Source organism: Hippichthys cyanospilos, chromosome 22 (genome assembly GCF_059441005.1).
Source record: "Hippichthys cyanospilos isolate Australia breed blue-spotted pipefish chromosome 22, RoL_Hcya_1.0, whole genome shotgun sequence".
Lineage (NCBI taxonomy): Eukaryota > Metazoa > Chordata > Actinopteri > Syngnathiformes > Syngnathidae > Hippichthys > Hippichthys cyanospilos.
In genome coordinates, this window is record NC_142390.1 from 655,842 (window position 1) to 673,443 (window position 17,602).

Sequence of the window (17,602 nt, forward strand, 5' to 3'; positions counted from 1 at the left end):
AAACACGCAAAGCAACATGGCGACGTTTTCATTTAATATCCGACCAGAAGACAGGAAAGCGCAGGAAGCCGGCCGAGGACATCATCTACCGCCGCGCGTTTCGCCGACTTGGCGTTCTCCTCACCGGAAAATCAATCTTTCACAGACATGTACGGGTAGACATTTTTTAGTCGCGAGCTGTCCCGCTCCGGTCCCGCAGGCTGGCAATCCTGCACGTTTTCCGTGTTTCCCCATCTCCGAGAGCTCGGATTCTAACCAGCTGGCGAGCTCATCGACGACTCCGTGCTGTCGGAGAGCCGAACACGCAAAACGCGCGAGAAAGCCGCCTGCCTTAAGCGCCTCAGGGCCTGAACACAGCCGACAGGGTTCCGAAGAAACGCATTCCCACAATTCCACCGATGCGCTCGCGCGCACAAGGCGAGTTTTTTGAAGCAGGCAAATGAGTGAGGCTTGGATGTGGGGATCAAAGGTTTGCACACAAAAGGGCTTTTCTTCACATGCTTTCAAAGCAGTTCAGATCCGGCTGTTCAAATTCAATCTCAATTCATCGCTTCCGATCCGAACGAGCGCCGTTTCAAAAACTCCGTTCCGCTCCAGTTCCACGTCCTTTCGGATCCGGTTTCGGCTCGTTTCCGACCCGTTGTGATTCCCTTTCCGTCCGGTTTTGATCCAAAGCTGTTTGTGATCCTTCCTGCTCCCGTTCCAAACTATTTCTTCCGTTCGCGGACAGGCGTGCCGAGCCGATCGCTCTCCTTTCGCGGTGAGAAAACAAAACTGGTCCGGTTGTGCTGCTGCCATGGTGACACGTTCAGTCAACTTTCCTTAGTTTGTCCTTTGAAGGTATGCCGCGTCACGCTAAGCCTCCATATGGTTGGCAGGGAGAGATTGGGTGGGCGGTGCTTCTGGGATCTTTTTTTTTTGGAGCAAATACACCAGGTGAGAAAATAAAATACTTTATCATTGAGGGAAAAAAATGCATGCTTTTACTCTGAAGGGTCGCCCGACCGATTCAAACACTTCCGTCTGGCGTTGGCGCCGCGTGACCGTTATTCACTTACGTGGCCGCTGCCGACTTGCGTTTTTTTTTTTCTCCGGGAAGGGAGAATCTTGAAAGCGGCGAGGCCGGCGGCCAATCCCGCGAGCCTTTCGAGTCGTTAACCTGTGAAACGGATGTCGCCGGGGCGGGGGGGGGGGGCGTCAGCCGCGGGCGGGGCCGGGAGCTTTGCGCAGCCATTGGTAGAGATTCCGGCGGTGGAGGCGGTGCCAGCGCACGTTGCCCTCCACCATCTCCAGCGCGCGCGGCAAGGCGGGCCCCGCCCCCACGCCGCTCCGCCGGACAAAGTCCTTCAGCTGCGGACCGAGAGGCGCGAGGCGGTGAGTGACGGGCCGCGACGAGCCGCCGACGGAAAGGCGCGCCCCTACCTCGTCCAGCTCCTCCTCCGTGTCCAGGAACTCGGTGACGCCGCCGATCAGCTTGGAGTTCATGAAGAGCGCCTCGCCGTACCTGCGGCGCCCGCGTTAGACGCGGGACGCCAAGTGCGCGCGCGCCCTGACTCACCGCGCGTTAAGGACGTCCCACTTGTCACGGAAGAAGCGCCAAGCCAAGTTGCGGCCTCGGGGGTTGCGCCCCACGTGGATGATCACGTCGATGGCGTCCTGCTCGGCCACCAGCTCCGACGTCAGCGACAAGTTGAGCAACCTGGAAGACCGAGCCGCCCCCCCCCACTCCCTCAGGGCTACTTGCTGCATGTCCTGCGCTGCGCGCGCCGCTTCCTGTCAGCGTCTCTGGGCCATTCCGGCCATTAGGCCGCTTGCGACGGCGGGCCGCTCGGCTAGCTCAAACCGCACACACGCCGCCACGCACCTGTTGAGCAGGAAGGCGTCGTCCGAGCACGTGAGCGCCTCCAAAAGGATCTTCTTCTCCGAGACGGCGTTGGACGAGTGGAACTTCATCCAGATGAACTCCCAAACGTCTTCGTCCATCAGACTCACGCCCGTGCAGTAGACCACGTCGCGGATGTTGGGAGGGATCCTACGCGACGCACAAACGCGGTTGCGCCTCAGCGCGTCTTGCAGCTGAGTTCAGTCACGTCACGCTTAAGTGACAATTTAGGTCGACGGCACGCTGGCAAACAAACACGTGTGCGCTTCTTGCATTATTAATGATTCAGCCCAGTGATCAGTTGGGACAGTGAGCATTTTTTTTTAAATGGCACACCACAGTTCAGCCATCTACACACACATGCACGAAAGCCAGCCGCATAGACACACACGCACACAAGTAGCTACAAGTACGATTGTTACGTATTTACCCGGGCAAATGCTTGTTGCGTAGCAAAAATGAATAGAAAAAAAAAAGCAGCCTTGAATGAGTGCGATCCTACACACGCACGCACGCACCTGTTCTTGTTGCTGGAGATCCAGTCTGAGATGTAGGCGACAGCCTGGCGGTGGCACTGCTTGTTTCCAAAGCTACACGCTAGCATGATTAGCTCCCGCTGAAGCTCCCTGCGCACACGGGCGCGGCGCGGTGAGCGCGCGACAACGCCGGCGCGCGCGGCTCGGACGCGTTACCCGGTGTGGTCGGACGGCCGCGGGACGCCGCCCTCGCCGCCGGGCCATCCCATTTGACGGTAGCGCGTCGCCACTTGCTTGAGCACGTAGTCCTGAAAGCGGCCGCGGAAAACGAGGCGCGGAAAACGAGGCGCGGAAAATGAGGCGCGGAAAATGAGGGGCGGAAAGTGAGGCGCGGAAAATGAGGGGCCCCGCTCACGCTGAAGAGCTTGTAGTCGGCGGTGCGGTCCAGCAGCTTGTCCAGCTGGTACAGGGCCCGGCTGGCGGCGTGCCACGGCAGGAAGGACTCCTCCTCGGGCAGGTAGGCCATCAGCTGCAGCGGCACGCCTTGCGGGAGGTAACCCGCCCTGCGTGGCGCGCGCGCAGACACACGCCGCCGTCCCTTTACCGCCGCAAGGCCGCGGACGCGCAGAGTCGGCCGCGGCCCTCACCTGGCCAGGTTGAAGGCGTCGTCGATGAGTCCCGCGCGGTTGGCCGGCGAGATGACCTGCGGCGGGCGGTCGCGCGCTCAGACGGCGGCGGGCCACGCGGCCGGCGGCGCGCCTTTACCTGAGGCCGGGCGTGCAGCTGCTCCATCAGCAGGTTCCAGTTGCGAAGGTCGTAATTGAGGCGGAAGTAGCCCGTCTGGTTGATGTTGCCCAGCAACCAGGTCCGCTCGTCCATGCGGCTCACCCGGTGGCTTTCTGCCGGACGGCCCGGACGGGCGATTAGGAGCGGCCGCGAGCCGGGGCCGAGGCCGGAGCAAATAAGCCGGTACCCGTCGCGTTGCGGATCCAGATGAGCGTCTCGGAACACACCCGGGAGCCGTTTCCCACGGCGACGGTCAACGGCACCTGCCACTGCAAGCTGATCACACGCGAGCGCGCCTTCTCATTTTTACAGCGCGCGTGGAGATTAAATCATCGGTCCTCGCCAATCGCCATTTTCCAGCGCGTGCGTGTCAAGTCGCTAGCGCGTGGATAAAAATACGAGCAGTACGCAACAGGGCTGGGCGCACGCTGCTATCCGCCATTAGCATTCGAATATACACCACTTCCTGTCAGCTGCGCGTCTGACTTATTCAGCGGGCCGGGTCCAGCATCTCTTTCAGCACGTTAAGGCCAGACGCTTCTTAAGAACCTCGCGCTTATCTGCCGCCTCTCGCGTCCTATTGAAACTCTTTTTTTTAAAACGCATTCAATGCCAGGAACGTTTTTTTTGAGATTCCGGACATTCAATCACAGATACTTAAGCATCAATTTAATACTTGAGTATCGGGAAATCAAAGTCCTTAATGTACTTTAGTATTGGAATTTAATGTCCAGACAAATATAAAACGTAACATACAAACATAAAAAAAAAAAAAAATGTCCCCGGCATTGAATGAGTTAATATTTTGTCTGCCCACTTGCAGAAGACAACGGGGCAATAGGTCACGAGAGAATGACAACATTCTGTAGCGGAGACGCGAGCTGTCAAAAAGCAAGCGGTCCCGGCATGCCCCTCGAAAGAAGGGGAGCGGCCCGTCACAATAGCGGCAAAGAAAGACGCGTGAGATGAAGTATTGAGGAGGAAGAAAAAGGCCAAAAGAAATGAAGGCGACTCGCCAAAAGAAATCACCCCCGACCCCGACCTCTCCGTTCGGTCAACTCACCTGCTGTTGCCCCTCCCGTAGAGAAAGTGCTCCTGACTGACCGTGATGTCATGCGTGGCGAGCTGCTCCGATGGGTTCTTGCTGACGGTGACCACGGGGTATCCCATTTGCAGGGTCCACCCGTCCATCACGGCACCGATGTCGATGTCACGCCCCTCGGACCGCATGGCCTGCGCGAAAATCAATCGGGGATTCAGACTCGCAAGCTTGTTGTGTGATGTTTATTATAAAAAAAAAAAAAAAAGTCGGCCAAGTCGGGCGTCGACTTGAATCCTATTTCCTATACGGACTTCTTGCAGATGTGTTAAAAAACAAAACGTCTGCTCTAGAAATAGCCAACGGGCATCACGTTGCTTTTGTCGGCGGGGTTTAGCAAAGAAGCGGCGTTTGCGCTGGTACCTGGGACAGTTTCCTCCAGAGGTCTTGGCGCGCCGCATTGCCGTACATGTGACTCATCAGATAATCCTGCGCCGAGACAAACAAAGGGGTCAGGCCGGAACGTCTTTTTGCCAAGAGCGCCGTCATCCGTTAGCGCCATTTGAGCTTAGCGCAAATCGGCGACCTTTGGCGCCGCTCACAGCCAAAGGTCACATCTTTTCCCCGTTCAGTCGCGCCGCTTACGTTCAGTCCTTTCCGGAAGAGTCTCTGTCCCATCACGTTGGCCAGCATCCGGATCAGCGCCGCCCCCTAGGGGTTAGAAAACAGGACACGTTTAAGACGGCCACACACTGCTTCGTTCCGACATCCGAACTCCGTTTTTCGACCATACGCTCGCCCTTGAATGTCATGTTTTGTTTTCTTTGTACTTTTTTGTACGCGATCCAGTCAAAAACGCGGTCGATGTCGGCTGCGTCCTGCACGTCCTGCGAGATGGGGTGAGAGGACCTCAGGCCGTCCAGCAACATCACCTCGTGGAGAACGTCCGTCAGGAAGCGTTGCTTCTCCTGCAAAGGCAAAAAAAAAAGAAAAAAAAAGAAAAATACTTAATGAAAAAAACAAGAAACGCTACTTGGACCCGACGGGTTATTTTTCCCTCCAAAAACAAACCCATCGATCTTTACCGAGCAGTCTGGGGCTAAACCCTGGAGCGCGTGGCCCCGGCTAATTAGCGCTAACGGTAGAGATTTGCTTCTAATGAATGTCACGTTTAATCAGCCGCGGTGCATTTCTTCCCCCCCTATTTAACTTTTGCTGGGTTTTCGCCGCTAATTAACTTCATGAAAAGCAACTTTTTACATTAAGGGAATCAACTGGGATCGCTCTAATTCCAGCATTACGGAGATTTACGGGAATTATTTTTAATGAGTTTTCCCATTTTTTCTAAAGCGCAATTATGCAATTAAAGCAGAATTTCCAAAATAAAGCGAGTTTTGACGCACAGATGTGCGCGTCTTCTATTCGGGGGCATTACGGCACTTGTATTTGTCCCTGTTGCTCCGAGCGACACCTGGACGCGGCCCGCGAGCACATTTTTAGCTGTTGTTAGCCCGACATGGTGCAGGCACGATAGCCAAGAACGCTAACTAGCCCGGACGCTGATTGAGCGGCGAGGACCGCGCGGCAGATGGGTCCTCGAGCGCGTGCGCGTGTGCGGTCGCAGGGCCGCGCCTTGGCAGATGGACGCAGCAGACTATTTCCTGGAGCGGCTGCAAAATAGCTGTGGGTCATTCCCGTTGACCTTCTTGAGCACGGCGCATTTTTTATTTGATTTTTTATGCGGCGCTCGCTTGGAACACAAGCCTTGGCGTAGACCGTATAGCCAGTTTCGCTTCGAACATTTGCGATACAAATGCCGGAAAACATCGATTACTTGTACTTTTCTTGACGTGAACGTTGGCGGCGGTTTGATTTCAAAAGGAAAACAAATCCTGTGGAAAATATTCGGATAAAAAGAACGTATACGGATTTGGGATCAGTTTGAACCCAAACATTCAAAGCTTGTGCGTAACTTGCTCCAATGGAACAGTGCATTTGCTTATCTGAATTTGGTTCAAAATTAGCTAACAATTTTTCGACAAAGAAAATTGGACTTAAAAACACGCCAAATCGCTCCGACCATTTAAGGCCCGGACGTTTGAAAAAGAGGAAAAAAGACTCGACTTGTACTCAGAGAAAAGGGGAATGACATTTCCGCCATTGCGTCACGCCAATCAAATCAAAGCGTCAAAATTTCCAGACTTATACGGCAACGGGAGCGGAGCGGGCGTCGGCTTCATCGCGGCGGGCGAACGCTTTGCCTTGGACCCGGCAAACGACGCGCTCGGCCGCTTTAAAAAGCTGGAATGTCAACTTTTCAAAACGCTGTACGTTGGCGGCGCGCTGACTCACCATGTTCCACTTGGGGAAGAGGAAGTCGGCGCCCACGTACTCGAAGTAGTGAGCGAAGCCTTCCTTCAGCCACACGTCCTCCCACCACACCGGCGTCACCAGGTCGCCGAACCACTGACGCGCGCAAACACAACGGCGGGATGTTTGGGCGTACGTTTTTTTTTTTCAACGATGGTCGAGGAGACACGTTTGCCAGCCGAAAAAGCACATTGGAGCCGGCGCGACTTGTTAAAAAGTGATCAGTAGGAATGGAAAACCGTTTTCACGCCCTCCTTCCGCCCAGTGACGGCCGATCAAATGTCAACTTGAAGTATACGCGGAGCGGCTCGCCGCCGATCGGAACTCTCGGGAATAAAGATGGACAAAATTGGACGAGTTGAACCTATTTGGGAATAGTCCGACATTTACGGAAGGCGTAATGCGGCCCGGACACGCACCGCATAAATTGGGTTGGAGAAGCCCAGTGTGTGTGTGTGTGTGTGTGTGTGCGGATTTGGGAAACGCGGGAGTATGCCGCGTGCAGTGAAGCCAACCGATCCCCCGAGCCACGAATCACCGTATTGGACAAGTTGTCTCCATGCGCTCGTTTCCACGACAACAGGTCCAAAACAGATGCGAGACTTCCTCGGAGACCAGCGGAGCAACGCCGAGGAGCATGTGTACATAGGTGTGTGTGTATAATTGGGTTAGGGTTATATAAATGAATCAATAAATAAATATATAAATAAAAAGCGTGGCTCGCCACGGACGGTTGCATTCGTCTTCTGGCGCCCGCCTCCCTGCCAAGCTTTGGACTTTGATGCGCTCGGCGCGCGCGCACGACGTTCGGGCGCCGACGCGCCAGCTGTTTGCGGCGCCGCTCTCATCCTTTCACGCTCCTCCTGGCAATTTGTCCGCTCTCCCGCCCTCAAAGACGGCTCACCTGGTGGCAGATCTCATGGACGACCACCATGGTCAGCTCCATCTGGTAGGACGAGGACGAGACTCGGGGGTCCAGCAGGATCTTCTGCTCCACGAAGACGCTGAGTCCCCAGTTTTCCATGGCGGCGTAGGGGTGCTTGGGCACCGCCAGCAAGTCTGCCACACAAAAGCCGGCTCGCCAAGCGCGCGGGACAAAGAAGCATCTCGCCGTCGCGTCGGGCTAAGGAACGTCGTCGTCGACCGCCCTCGCGACCCAAAACAAATACGGGTAAGTGGCGGTTGCCGTGGAAACAGAGATCGGAGGTTCCCGCGTGGAGAACGTGCCGCCATTGAAACACTGCCCGCGGGGGCGGAGCTGCGGGGAGGCCGCCCCTTTCCGCTGCGGCCACAGCGTTATATTTTTTGCCATTTTTCCACGTACGCGATGCTCTCGGATCCCTTGACGCTTCTTCGATATTTTAGGCAAACATTTTCCAATCGTTTGCTTTGAACATTTCTGGCCGCGCCTCAGCCGAGACCGTCGCTCGAGCCTCATCGTTTGGCTTTTGCGTGCGACGTGCCGATTCCCCCGTGGCGGTTATGCAAATGAGCCTTAAGGTAGAATATGCAAACGAGACGTTAAAGGGGGTACACACTGAAAGCGACGATTAGATTTCCGCGCCCGGTAATGAGCATCGACTGAGAGCGCGCCCGCTCGCTCTCACGCGGATCACCGGAAGCGCGCGCGCGCGCACACACGCGCCACAAACCACGGCAGACGCGCACTCACATCCCGAAGCCGCAAATAGCGTCCATGTTTATTTTAGCGCGAGTTCTGTCTCTTATGCAGGTTTTCTTTTCTTCCCCGCAATTTCCTGTCGTTCGCCCCGTCGTCGCTCGGAGGCTGTTGCCGCGGCGACCGTCCGGAGCGAGGCCCGACGGACGGCGACGACGCGTCTTCGCCTTCGAGTACGCGGCCTAGCAGAGGACTCAAGTTGACGTGCGGCGCGCAATTAGCGGAGCGGCCCTCAGCGTGCGCTCGCACGCCGGTTCTCATCACGCTAACGCGAGCGTGACTCAGGAAAGTCCGTTAAGAGGACGGCAATTAGTCCTCATCAACTTCAGGCTGACGGGAAGCTCCCAGCATGCATCGCGTTGGCGCCATTAGCATGTAGCGAGCGGACTCCAGACTTTTGTTTCAGAGCCGTCCGTATCAAGAAAAAAATGAAAAGTATTTGCAGTATAAAGATGCAGCGTGTGACAGGAAGAAGGAGGAGGCTGCTTGACTTTTTCTTTGTCTTTATCGCCTACTGCGACCACGCGACACGCACGCGCGCCAACTCCTTGTTTGTTTTTCCAACTCAAAGACATATGACGTACGAGAGCGGAGCATCCACATGCAATGTCGCACTCTCACGTCTTCCTATTTTCGTGGCGCCATCGCATCGACGTCGCAACCTGGCAAAGCTGACCCGAAACCAGCACCGAGTCCCACTGGAAGCGGCTCCCTCGGAGCGGACGGGTCCTCGTCACGTCCGAGGAGAAAAGTTGCACGAAGTTGCGTAACTCCACCGGGTTGTCGCAGATGGCGAGAGAGATGTCGCCGCGGTAACAGATGCCGGGTCAGCGACTCGCCGACGGCTTGAGCGACCGCGAATCGTCCGCTAGACGAAGCGCGGCTCGCTCCGGTCGACGACGAGCTCGGCTTCGCGTGTCACTCGAGGGACGGCTCGGTCCGATCACGCGCATCTGCTAAAGTCGCCATGGTAACCGTAAAAGTGTCACGACTTCACCAAATCGCAGACCTCGCGATGGTCGCCAGGCTAATCGCTACAGCCGCAGCGAGTGTCCACGCGGTTGTCACGGCAGCGGCCGGCAGGCGTCGCGCAGGTCGGGTCGTGACAACGAGCCCGTTCGGGCGACGGTTTCCGGGGAAACGGCTACATTCACAGTGTTACGACGTCAACGTACAAACGTCCATATGGTTGCCGTGGAAACAAGGATTCTACTTCTAAATGTCAGGGCGGTTGACATGGTTACCGCTTCACCCGCCAACGGGTGTGCCCATGATTGCTCCGGTCGCCACGGCAACTCTCTCAAGGGCAAAAATTCCAGTAAAGCTTTTGATTTCGGCGGGTATGATGCGAGAGGTCGCCCGGCGCCGCTCTGAGTGGCGCCATTAGGAAGAGCGCGGCGTCAGAGAGCTGGCGCAACTTCTCCCCGAGTCGAGCGGGCTCGCGAGCGGGACGCGGACAGCTGACTGGCCCGGGGCTCTCCCCATGTGTGCGCGTGCGCGCGCCCACCGCTTAGGTCCATCTGTTGTTGCGTGCGGGCCCCGGGCGCCGCACGAGGCCCGCAGACAAAGGCGAGCGCACATGGCGTAGGTGCGCGTGCGCCCCGAAGCGTGTGCCGATCCCAGATGGAGGCGCAGCTCCACGGAACGCATCACCTGAGCCTCCGCGTTTCCGCTCGGGCGCAATTACTCCCGCTTCTTCTTCTGCTCATCTTCCCATCGGTGGAGGAAGCTGACTTTTATTCTCAGGCGGGGGGCGTTAAGATGAACGAAATGGAAACGAAGCCGGAGATAAACGAGAAATACCAAGAAGGGTAGGCTAAATAAAATATCATTTTTCCTTCGTATATTTTTTATTTATGATGTTGTTTAATTTGATATAAGTAGCACCTGCTATACTATTTTGTTACTTATTTTTAATATGTATATACATTTTTGATGTTTTTACACGCATTAGCTAATTAGCAGTTTTCTATTGTCCGCCATAAGACGATTTGACTTGACGATCGCGGCTCCTTAACGGATTGATTTGGTACGGCGCGGGTCCGCCGTACTTCCCCGCGCGACAACAACGTCGACAATGACTTGCCGCGATGACACGAGCGACAGCTCTGGGTCATCACGGACGCCGCTGACGGCTGCGGCGATGGAGGCCCTCAAACATGCTCGCCGTTAGCCGGGCAGCACGTTGGGAGGGGTGAACCACATTTACAACTGTTGACGCTTGCGTTATTTTTGCAGCGGGCCGCTTGGGAACTTTTTCCTTCCAACCTCCCCAAAAAAAAAAGCTGAATCTCTTTAACCTTAGCAAGCTCCTCCGGGGCGACCCCGACGACAACAGATGGCGCCCGGCGGCTCGGGGACCTCCGCCTCGCTTGCGCGCCTCGGCCGAAAAACGGCCAAAGGAGGAGACGCGTCAGCGACGGGAGAACCGGCCGCTCACACGGACGAAACACGGCCAGCGCGCATATCGCTCCGAGCTTTTCGGAATGCGACCGCGGGATCGAAAATCCGGGGTCGCACATTCGGAGCGATATTTTCATCGGGGCAGTAGATGGGCCGAAACGAACGAAGAACGGCAAAAAGGACACGGGCGGGGATGCCGCCATCGAACGCTTTTCTCATGGGTCGCTTCGTCAATTCCGATTATCGGCGAATTTCCAAGGGCTTACCCAACTTGGGGAGCGAGTACTCCACTTTGAAGAAGTCCTGGTAGAAGGCCAGAAGACGCTTGGCGATGTCAAGCGCGTAGTCTCCCGCGCCGCTGGCGATGGCGTCCGGTCGGGCAAACAAGCGGATCTGAAAAACACCGGGCCAAAAGTTCACGCGGGCTGCGGACAAATGACGGCTCGCCGAAGGAAAAGATAAGGGCGGCAAAGATGAATGAGAATCAAGCTCATTTTAGCTTCCCCGCCTCATGTCCAACCAATACACCTTACATGCTACCTCCACGTGTGTGTGCATTAGTAAACACATGCTACATGCCAACCAAGGAGGTCACGTGGCTCTGAGGGCCTTGCGTGCCACACACGCACACATCCAGTGTTGTGTGCCACAACAAATGAGGACAATGACAATTTGCAAATATAATTCATTGCTAATCACTTTCATTCACCTACTTCATTTGCATGATACTGCTGCTGTATCACTTGCGCGCGCACGCACGCACACACACACACACACACACACACACACACACACACACACACACACACACACACACACACAGCCTTGGTGCCTCCAGATACTAATAAGAATGTTAATATGAGATGAAGACCATTTCCTACACACGCAATCACACACATATTCTCCTGCACAAAGTTCACTCACACACCCAGCCGTTTCAACCAGGGTGACAATGCGGAAGGAAGATTTGCGGCCCTTTCTTCGGCTCCGCTGTGTGTGCGTCCTTGAGGGCGCGTGTCAGTGCAGACGGATGATGTGCAATTACGATGATCACACAAGGAACAAGGTCGCGCTCGTCTTTGTCCTTGTCGTCCAATATAATCATATCTGTGCGTGCGTGCGTGCGTGCGTGCGCCTCGCAAAAAAGAAGCGTCCCACTGGAGCGCCCCCAATGGGCCGCAGCTGCGCTACGCGGCGCAGCTGCAGGCAGGAATGGCGGCAAGTGACCCGTGTCCACTTCCTGGAGGAGGAATTTCATGACATCATTTCTCCAGAATGTCAACGCGAAGCAAATGACACCTTTCACGCAAAAAAAAAAAGAGCAAAGACGTACGGCAGCGTGATGGTATGACGTGAAGATGGTTGATCCTCTCAGTGCGTAAAAGTGAGTTCAAATATTTTACATTGGACATACATTAAACACACACATATATATCTGTATATAAAGTAATTGATTACTGTAGCACTGAATTACCCCAAATAATTGATTACTTTGACTGTAGCACTGAATTACCCAAAGTAATCATTTATTTGGGGCAATTCAGTGCTACAGTAATCAATTACTTAAGGTACTGGAATTAGCCAACGTTATCCATTACTTTGGCGCTTCATTTTAACCCATGCACAATTGCACTAAGTAAATAAATTACCAAAATGGATTAGCTCCTAAAGTAATAAATTGCTTTAGAATTGACTGAGGACTTTAGCTCATTTAGTAGCAGCCATTTTTGGAGATTCCTTTTGGAAAATAAATGTAAAGAAGCACGTGGCGTTAAACGTCTGGATTTTTATGAAAAAAATCAACCAACAAACACGTCTTTGGGACGGACTCGAGGAGAGGAGGACAAAAAGAGACGGGAGGACTCACCGCCACGCCGTTGTCGGCCCGCGTCTCCCGGGACGTGAAGTTGCACACGGCCCAGGCCAGGTAGTAGGTGGACATGCGCGGCGTGCGGGCAAAGCGGCTGGTGGTCCAGCCGTCCCCCCGGTCGTCCCGCTCCAGCGCCGGCATGTTGGCCAGCGAGGTGTAGTCGGGCCCGTGACGCAGGCTGAGCGAGAAGGTGGCCTTGAAGGCCGGCTCGTCGAAGCACGGGAAGGCCTTGCGGGCGTGCGTCGGGCTGAACTGGGTCACCGCCAGATACCTGACCGAGACCAAATACAGCGACGGTTCGGGCAAAGGGCTCGCGCCTGTACGCTGAAAGAAACGTCCGAGCATCGGCGAAGGCGTTAAGAACGCTACGGATATTTTTGCCATTTATTTTTGTCCGCTTTCACGCGGCCGTCGGGTCGCGTGACGTTTCCGTCCGACTGCACCTGCGCTTGCGCTCATTCATTTTAGCGCCTCCGGCGATGACACCTTCCAAAGGTCCCGCGCGTGCTAATTCGAAGGATTAGCAGGATGCGGCTAAAAACACACGCTGAGGCAGAAAGGTAAGAAGCTCGGAAGAGGGGAAGGACGCAAGCGCGGAAGGAAAAAGGAAAGGACGGGAAGGGAATCAAGGAAGGAGGGAAATCACGACGGAACGGACGGAAGGACGCAAGCTCGGAAGGAAAAAGGAAAGGACGGGAAAGGAATCAAGGAAGGAGGGAAATCACGACGGAATGGACGGAAGGAGGTAAGGCGCAAGGAAGGAGCCCGCTTCGGGAAAATTCCCAGGCCGAGGCCGGAGCGGCGAAACCAAGAGAGCGCCCGCTCACCGCCTGTCCCCGTCCAAGGTGTAGGAGCTCCTGAAGAAGCCCAGCAGCTCGTCCTCGATGGCGGCGTCGAAGGTGACGTCCAGGCGGTACGTCCTGGAAGCTTTGAGTTCTCGGTGCAGCGCCACCACCAGCATCTGATGGGCCGGGAAGAGGAAGTGGCGGTGGACGCGGACGGCTCCGCCCCCCGGCCTGGTGGCCGTCACGGACACGGCCGACACCTACGAAAGCCGGCGCCGAAGACACTCCGCTATAGTCACTCTGTTCGGAAACGGGACCGGCCGCGACCTATCGGTGGGCCCGAAAGCTCTCGGTGCAAAACGCCGCCCTTGTCCTTGAATCTTTAGCTTCAGACTTGCCGCTTCTCTCATTTCGCCTTGAAAGGAACCGGACCGGAGGACGAGAAAACCTTCCGTTCGGGCAAGAGCTTTTTTTTCCCTGGCCATCATCTAGCGCCTTCACCAAAGACTCGAACCTCATCTTGGAACTGGGAGTAAACTCCCATTTTAAGACTAGAACCTCTCGCGGAGATCTCGTGGTCCGATCTGAGGACCGGCGACACTTGACAGCTCGGTGTCCGCGGGGCGCGTTGCCACAACCGGAAACCGCCGCCACGTTAGCCTGGCCGCAGGCGCGCCGGCCTCACAGAGGGCCCTCAACATCAAGCTAATGAAGCCCAACTAACAACTCATTAGGAAAGGACCGAAATAAACAGCACCAGCAGGACAACACACACGCATGCCGGTTTGGCTTCCTATCTGAGTGGGACCATCCTGTTGGCGTCGTGCAGCGTCTAGGCAAAATAGTCGGAACAATCGTCAACACGGTGGAAGAAAACGAATTTGGCGTCGGAAGGCGAAATCGTCCTTTGGCGGACGAGAGAAACCTAATGCGTGAAAAACATCGACGCATATTAAAAGTGGCTTCTTCATCTTCTATCTTTCATACGGCGGCAGCCATATTTACATAGACGGGCAATATTCTGCCGGCCTCGAAAGGTGAGTGAAAATGCGGAATATGCCGGCCCTCGAGAGCTTTCCTTTTCCAATAACGCTCGGCCCCGAAAGAGATATTATCGAGCAGGATCGACGCGGCGTTTCCCCCCCGGCGCGGGGCCTCAAATATACGTTCGTTTGGCGGGGGGTCAAAAGATGAGCGCAAACGGGCCTCCGCCGTCACACGAGCGGGAATTAGAGTTGGATGGATGGCGCGGAACGCGCGAGGCCACGGCGCCCGGCAAAACAGTGGAGGTGAAACCGGGGCGCGGAGCGGCTACCTCCAGTCTGTCGGCGTGCAGCACGATGAACCTGCTGGCGTTGAGGCACTCCACGTCGATGCCCACGTGGCCCGAGAAGGTGAAGTTCTCCATGTGGACGGCCAGCTTCAGGTCGTAGTGGCGCGGGCGGACGGCGCCCGGGAGCCGGCTCCTCCTCCACGGCTCCTCCTCCTCCGCCAAGCGCGCCCTCTCCCCCCTGCCGGCGCCCGGCCGCCCCGCCGCCGCCGCCTCCGCCGCCTCCGCCGCCGCCCCTTCCTCGGCTCCCCCGCACTCCTCGAAGCGGACGCCGAGCGCCACGGCCACGGCGGTGACGGCGACCAGCGTCAGGATGGACAGCGCCAAGGCGGCCAGAAGTCGTCTGCGGACGCCCGCCGGACCTTGGCCCGTCCCGCTGGCCGAGGCCGACGCCCAGCGCTCGGACATCCCGCGACCCGTGACGCGATGGGACCCCGGCGGGAAAAAGACGAGCGAGAGGCGCGAAAAGGTCAAAGTCTGCGGCGCGCTTGTCACGCGCTCCCCATTACGGCACCGATCAAACGAGCGCTTTCATTCAAAGTCCCGCGGAAGGTCCCGCGACGGCTCCGGTCCGCTCCGGCCCGGCCGTCGCTCGCGCTCCGCCGACTGACCGCGGGCCGATGGCTTCAAGCGGCCGAGTTCGCCGAGTCCCGGCTGACGGGCTGCCGCCTCTCGGTCCTTTGACTATTTCTTTCCCGCCCTTCCGTTCCGGACCCGCTGGAGTCAGAGGGGAGCCGAGGAATCCGTCGCGCGGGAAGCCGGCGAGCGTCGCCAGGAGAAGCTTGCGCCCGGCGGCCGCCCGACGACGGAGGAGCATCCCGCGTGGCGTCACAGCCTTTTGTGATCAGCTTGGCAACCGGCCGCGCCGCCGCTGCGCGCGAGGATGCGGGAGGAGGAAGATGGGAGGGGGAAGAGGAGGAGGAGGAAAGGGAGGAGGAGGAGGAAAGGCAGGGGGGGAGGGGAGGAGGCGTGTCGCCGTTCATCAAACGCCACGTCATGACCGTCGCCCAATTAACTAACTCAAGTCAAAAACAACCAGCTCATATTTTTACTTTCAAGATGGCAGGCATTCAATCCCAGGCACTTTTTTTATACATGTTTTTTCTTTTCTTAATTTCAAGTGTTTGACTAAAGTCTAGAAAAGGAATGAAGTACAGTGGTCGGGAACGCGAATCTTTCATAAGTAAGGCCACTTTTTACATGTCAATAGCATAATCCGTTCCGAGCCCCCCCAAATGCTCCTAAACCCTTTACATGGATGATATTAAATGATAAAAACGCATAAAAAAACGATAGCATACATAGTAGAGTTACATTAGTCCAGAATGATCAAAAGTTTGCATAGAAATGTCATAATCGTTGCAATTTAAAATTTTACATTTTAAACATCTGCTGGAAATTTCAGCTCCTTAAGTGTTTTTTCCCCCATTAATTCTTTTATATCATGAAGGAAAAAATCCAAATCAAGGGAATCTTCGTCATTTGGAATATAACGCCACAAGGGTTGAATGTGTACAATTACTTGGCCCTTAATCTCAACGTTATTATTTACTCTTCTTGAAGAGTTTGGTACTTATTTTGTTTAGTGCCTTGAGCCAAAGATACTGGGGAAACATTGAAAGAACTAAATATGTGCTTGGAACTGAATGCCAGGAGTGTTTCAAAGTAAACTGATGAGGGGAACAACTCAAGTGATTTCATCTTCCCCTCCTCCGATTGCCTCCATGGAAGCCCTGCATCCTCTTCTCCCCCGCCTGCGACCTTCATGTCCATTTTGACCACATCCAGAAACTTCCTGGACAACGATTCGAAAGTCGGCATCCTTCAAGACTAAAAGGAGGGAGGGGCGCAGTGTGTAGGCGCCATCCTCGAGAAAGGTCAAGGGCCAAGCTGGGGCCCCGCAAGTGAGCGGGCCTCTAACCGCAATGCATGTGCAGCGGCCGCTTCCGTTACTATGGCGACCGCAACCTCTCGAAGCCTTCTCGAGCGGACTCGCAAATCCGAGTAGTGATGGAGCAGCAGCTGCGTTTGGCCAAGTCAGCCAAATGCTAATGCGTCCGGAGCTAAACGAATGCTGCGGTTGTTACTTCGCTTGCCGTGCGCGACGCCATTAGTCGCCGGTCTGCCGCATTAACGCAAAGACACAAAACCGACACTCCACTCCTGACTGAGCGCGTGCACTGCCCCATCGAAGAGACACAATTGAGGCCCTTCTTAAACATCACTGTGTGCGTGTGCACGTGCTTCTTCGTGCTTTTCAATGAAGTGTGTGCGCGCGTTGCCTTCTCGTGACTTGTCAAGCACCACGAATGGAACATTTGATCCCTTGAAGGACGCGCGTCTATACTTTGGGGAACGCATTCACGCTCACACAAAAGTACACGCGCGTACACATGCATACACAAACACAAACTGTCTAGACAGTCACATTTGCACACGCTGACACGAAACGTAAGTGTGTGTTGAAACGTTCTTCGTCAATGTTACAGCAATATGAAACGCTAACACGAATTGCAACAAGTTAATGCTGCGCACAAAATAAAGAAATAAACAAAGCCGGTTATCTCACCTGTGCAGCCTCTGAATCAACATTGCGCCACTTCCGGCCCCACGTGTGACGTTCGAGTGAAGCGCACCTGACCAAAACGTTGCAATCGATCAACTGATTATGCTGCCTAAAATGACTGAAAAATCGCTATCCTCAGAAACCGAAAAATCTTCACGCACACCTGGATACGTTAGTCTTCCTCTTCGAGTGAAACGCGATTACTAACCGGAGTATTTGTACATTACTGCCATCTACCGGACGGGAATGCCTATCAGTCTTTGCTTTAAAAAAAACTACCGTTGGTTTGTGAGCACCGTTCTGGTTCATAGCGCTGTCTTTGCACTCAAAAAACGAAAAAGCGATTCCCTTACACACCTGACCCATTTTCCTCCTCATTCGCTCCATTTATTCCCTCCTTGAATGAAACACCGGTTT

The 17,602-nt window shown here is 55.3% G+C and overlaps 1 protein-coding gene across 2 annotated transcripts; it reads right to left on the reverse strand.

The window, feature by feature from the left end:
• Positions 1-13: 13 nt before the first annotated feature.
• trhde.1 (thyrotropin releasing hormone degrading enzyme, tandem duplicate 1) lies at positions 14-17,352 on the reverse strand. 2 transcript variants are annotated; one of them, XM_088405866.1, is made up of 21 exons: positions 17,189-17,352; positions 14,605-15,490; positions 13,332-13,549; positions 12,502-12,775; positions 10,901-11,027; positions 7,458-7,612; positions 6,536-6,649; positions 5,014-5,151; positions 4,829-4,894; positions 4,607-4,672; positions 4,208-4,377; positions 3,332-3,420; positions 3,124-3,257; positions 3,006-3,061; positions 2,774-2,921; positions 2,575-2,666; positions 2,401-2,508; positions 1,865-2,032; positions 1,559-1,699; positions 1,423-1,504; positions 14-1,350 (listed from the first exon to the last, which is right to left on the reverse strand). In XM_088405866.1, exons 2-21 carry the CDS (start codon positions 15,025-15,027, stop codon positions 1,198-1,200), a joined length of 2,922 nt encoding a protein of 973 aa, XP_088261992.1. In that variant the 5' UTR covers positions 15,028-15,490; positions 17,189-17,352; the 3' UTR covers positions 14-1,197. The 2 variants fall into 2 exon arrangements, with proteins under 2 accessions (XP_088261992.1, XP_088261993.1); XM_088405867.1 differs by lacking the exon at positions 14,605-15,490.
• Between the last annotated feature and the right edge of the window lie 250 nt (positions 17,353-17,602).

What these genes read in the sequence shown, in the direction of transcription:
- trhde.1 (XM_088405866.1), bottom strand. Translation starts at nt 15,027, where the DNA reads ATGTCCGAGCGCTGGGCGTCGGCCTCGGCCAGCGGGACGGGCCAAGGT. An exon ending in ACCTTGGACGGGGACAGGCG is followed by an intron (nt 12,776 to 13,331) that starts GTGAGCGGGCGC and finishes GGTCTCGGTCAG; the next exon opens with GTATCTGGCGGTGACCCAGT. An exon ending in ATCTCCAGCAACAAGAACAG is followed by an intron (nt 2,033 to 2,400) that starts GTGCGTGCGTGC and finishes TGCGTCGCGTAG; the next exon opens with GATCCCTCCCAACATCCGCG.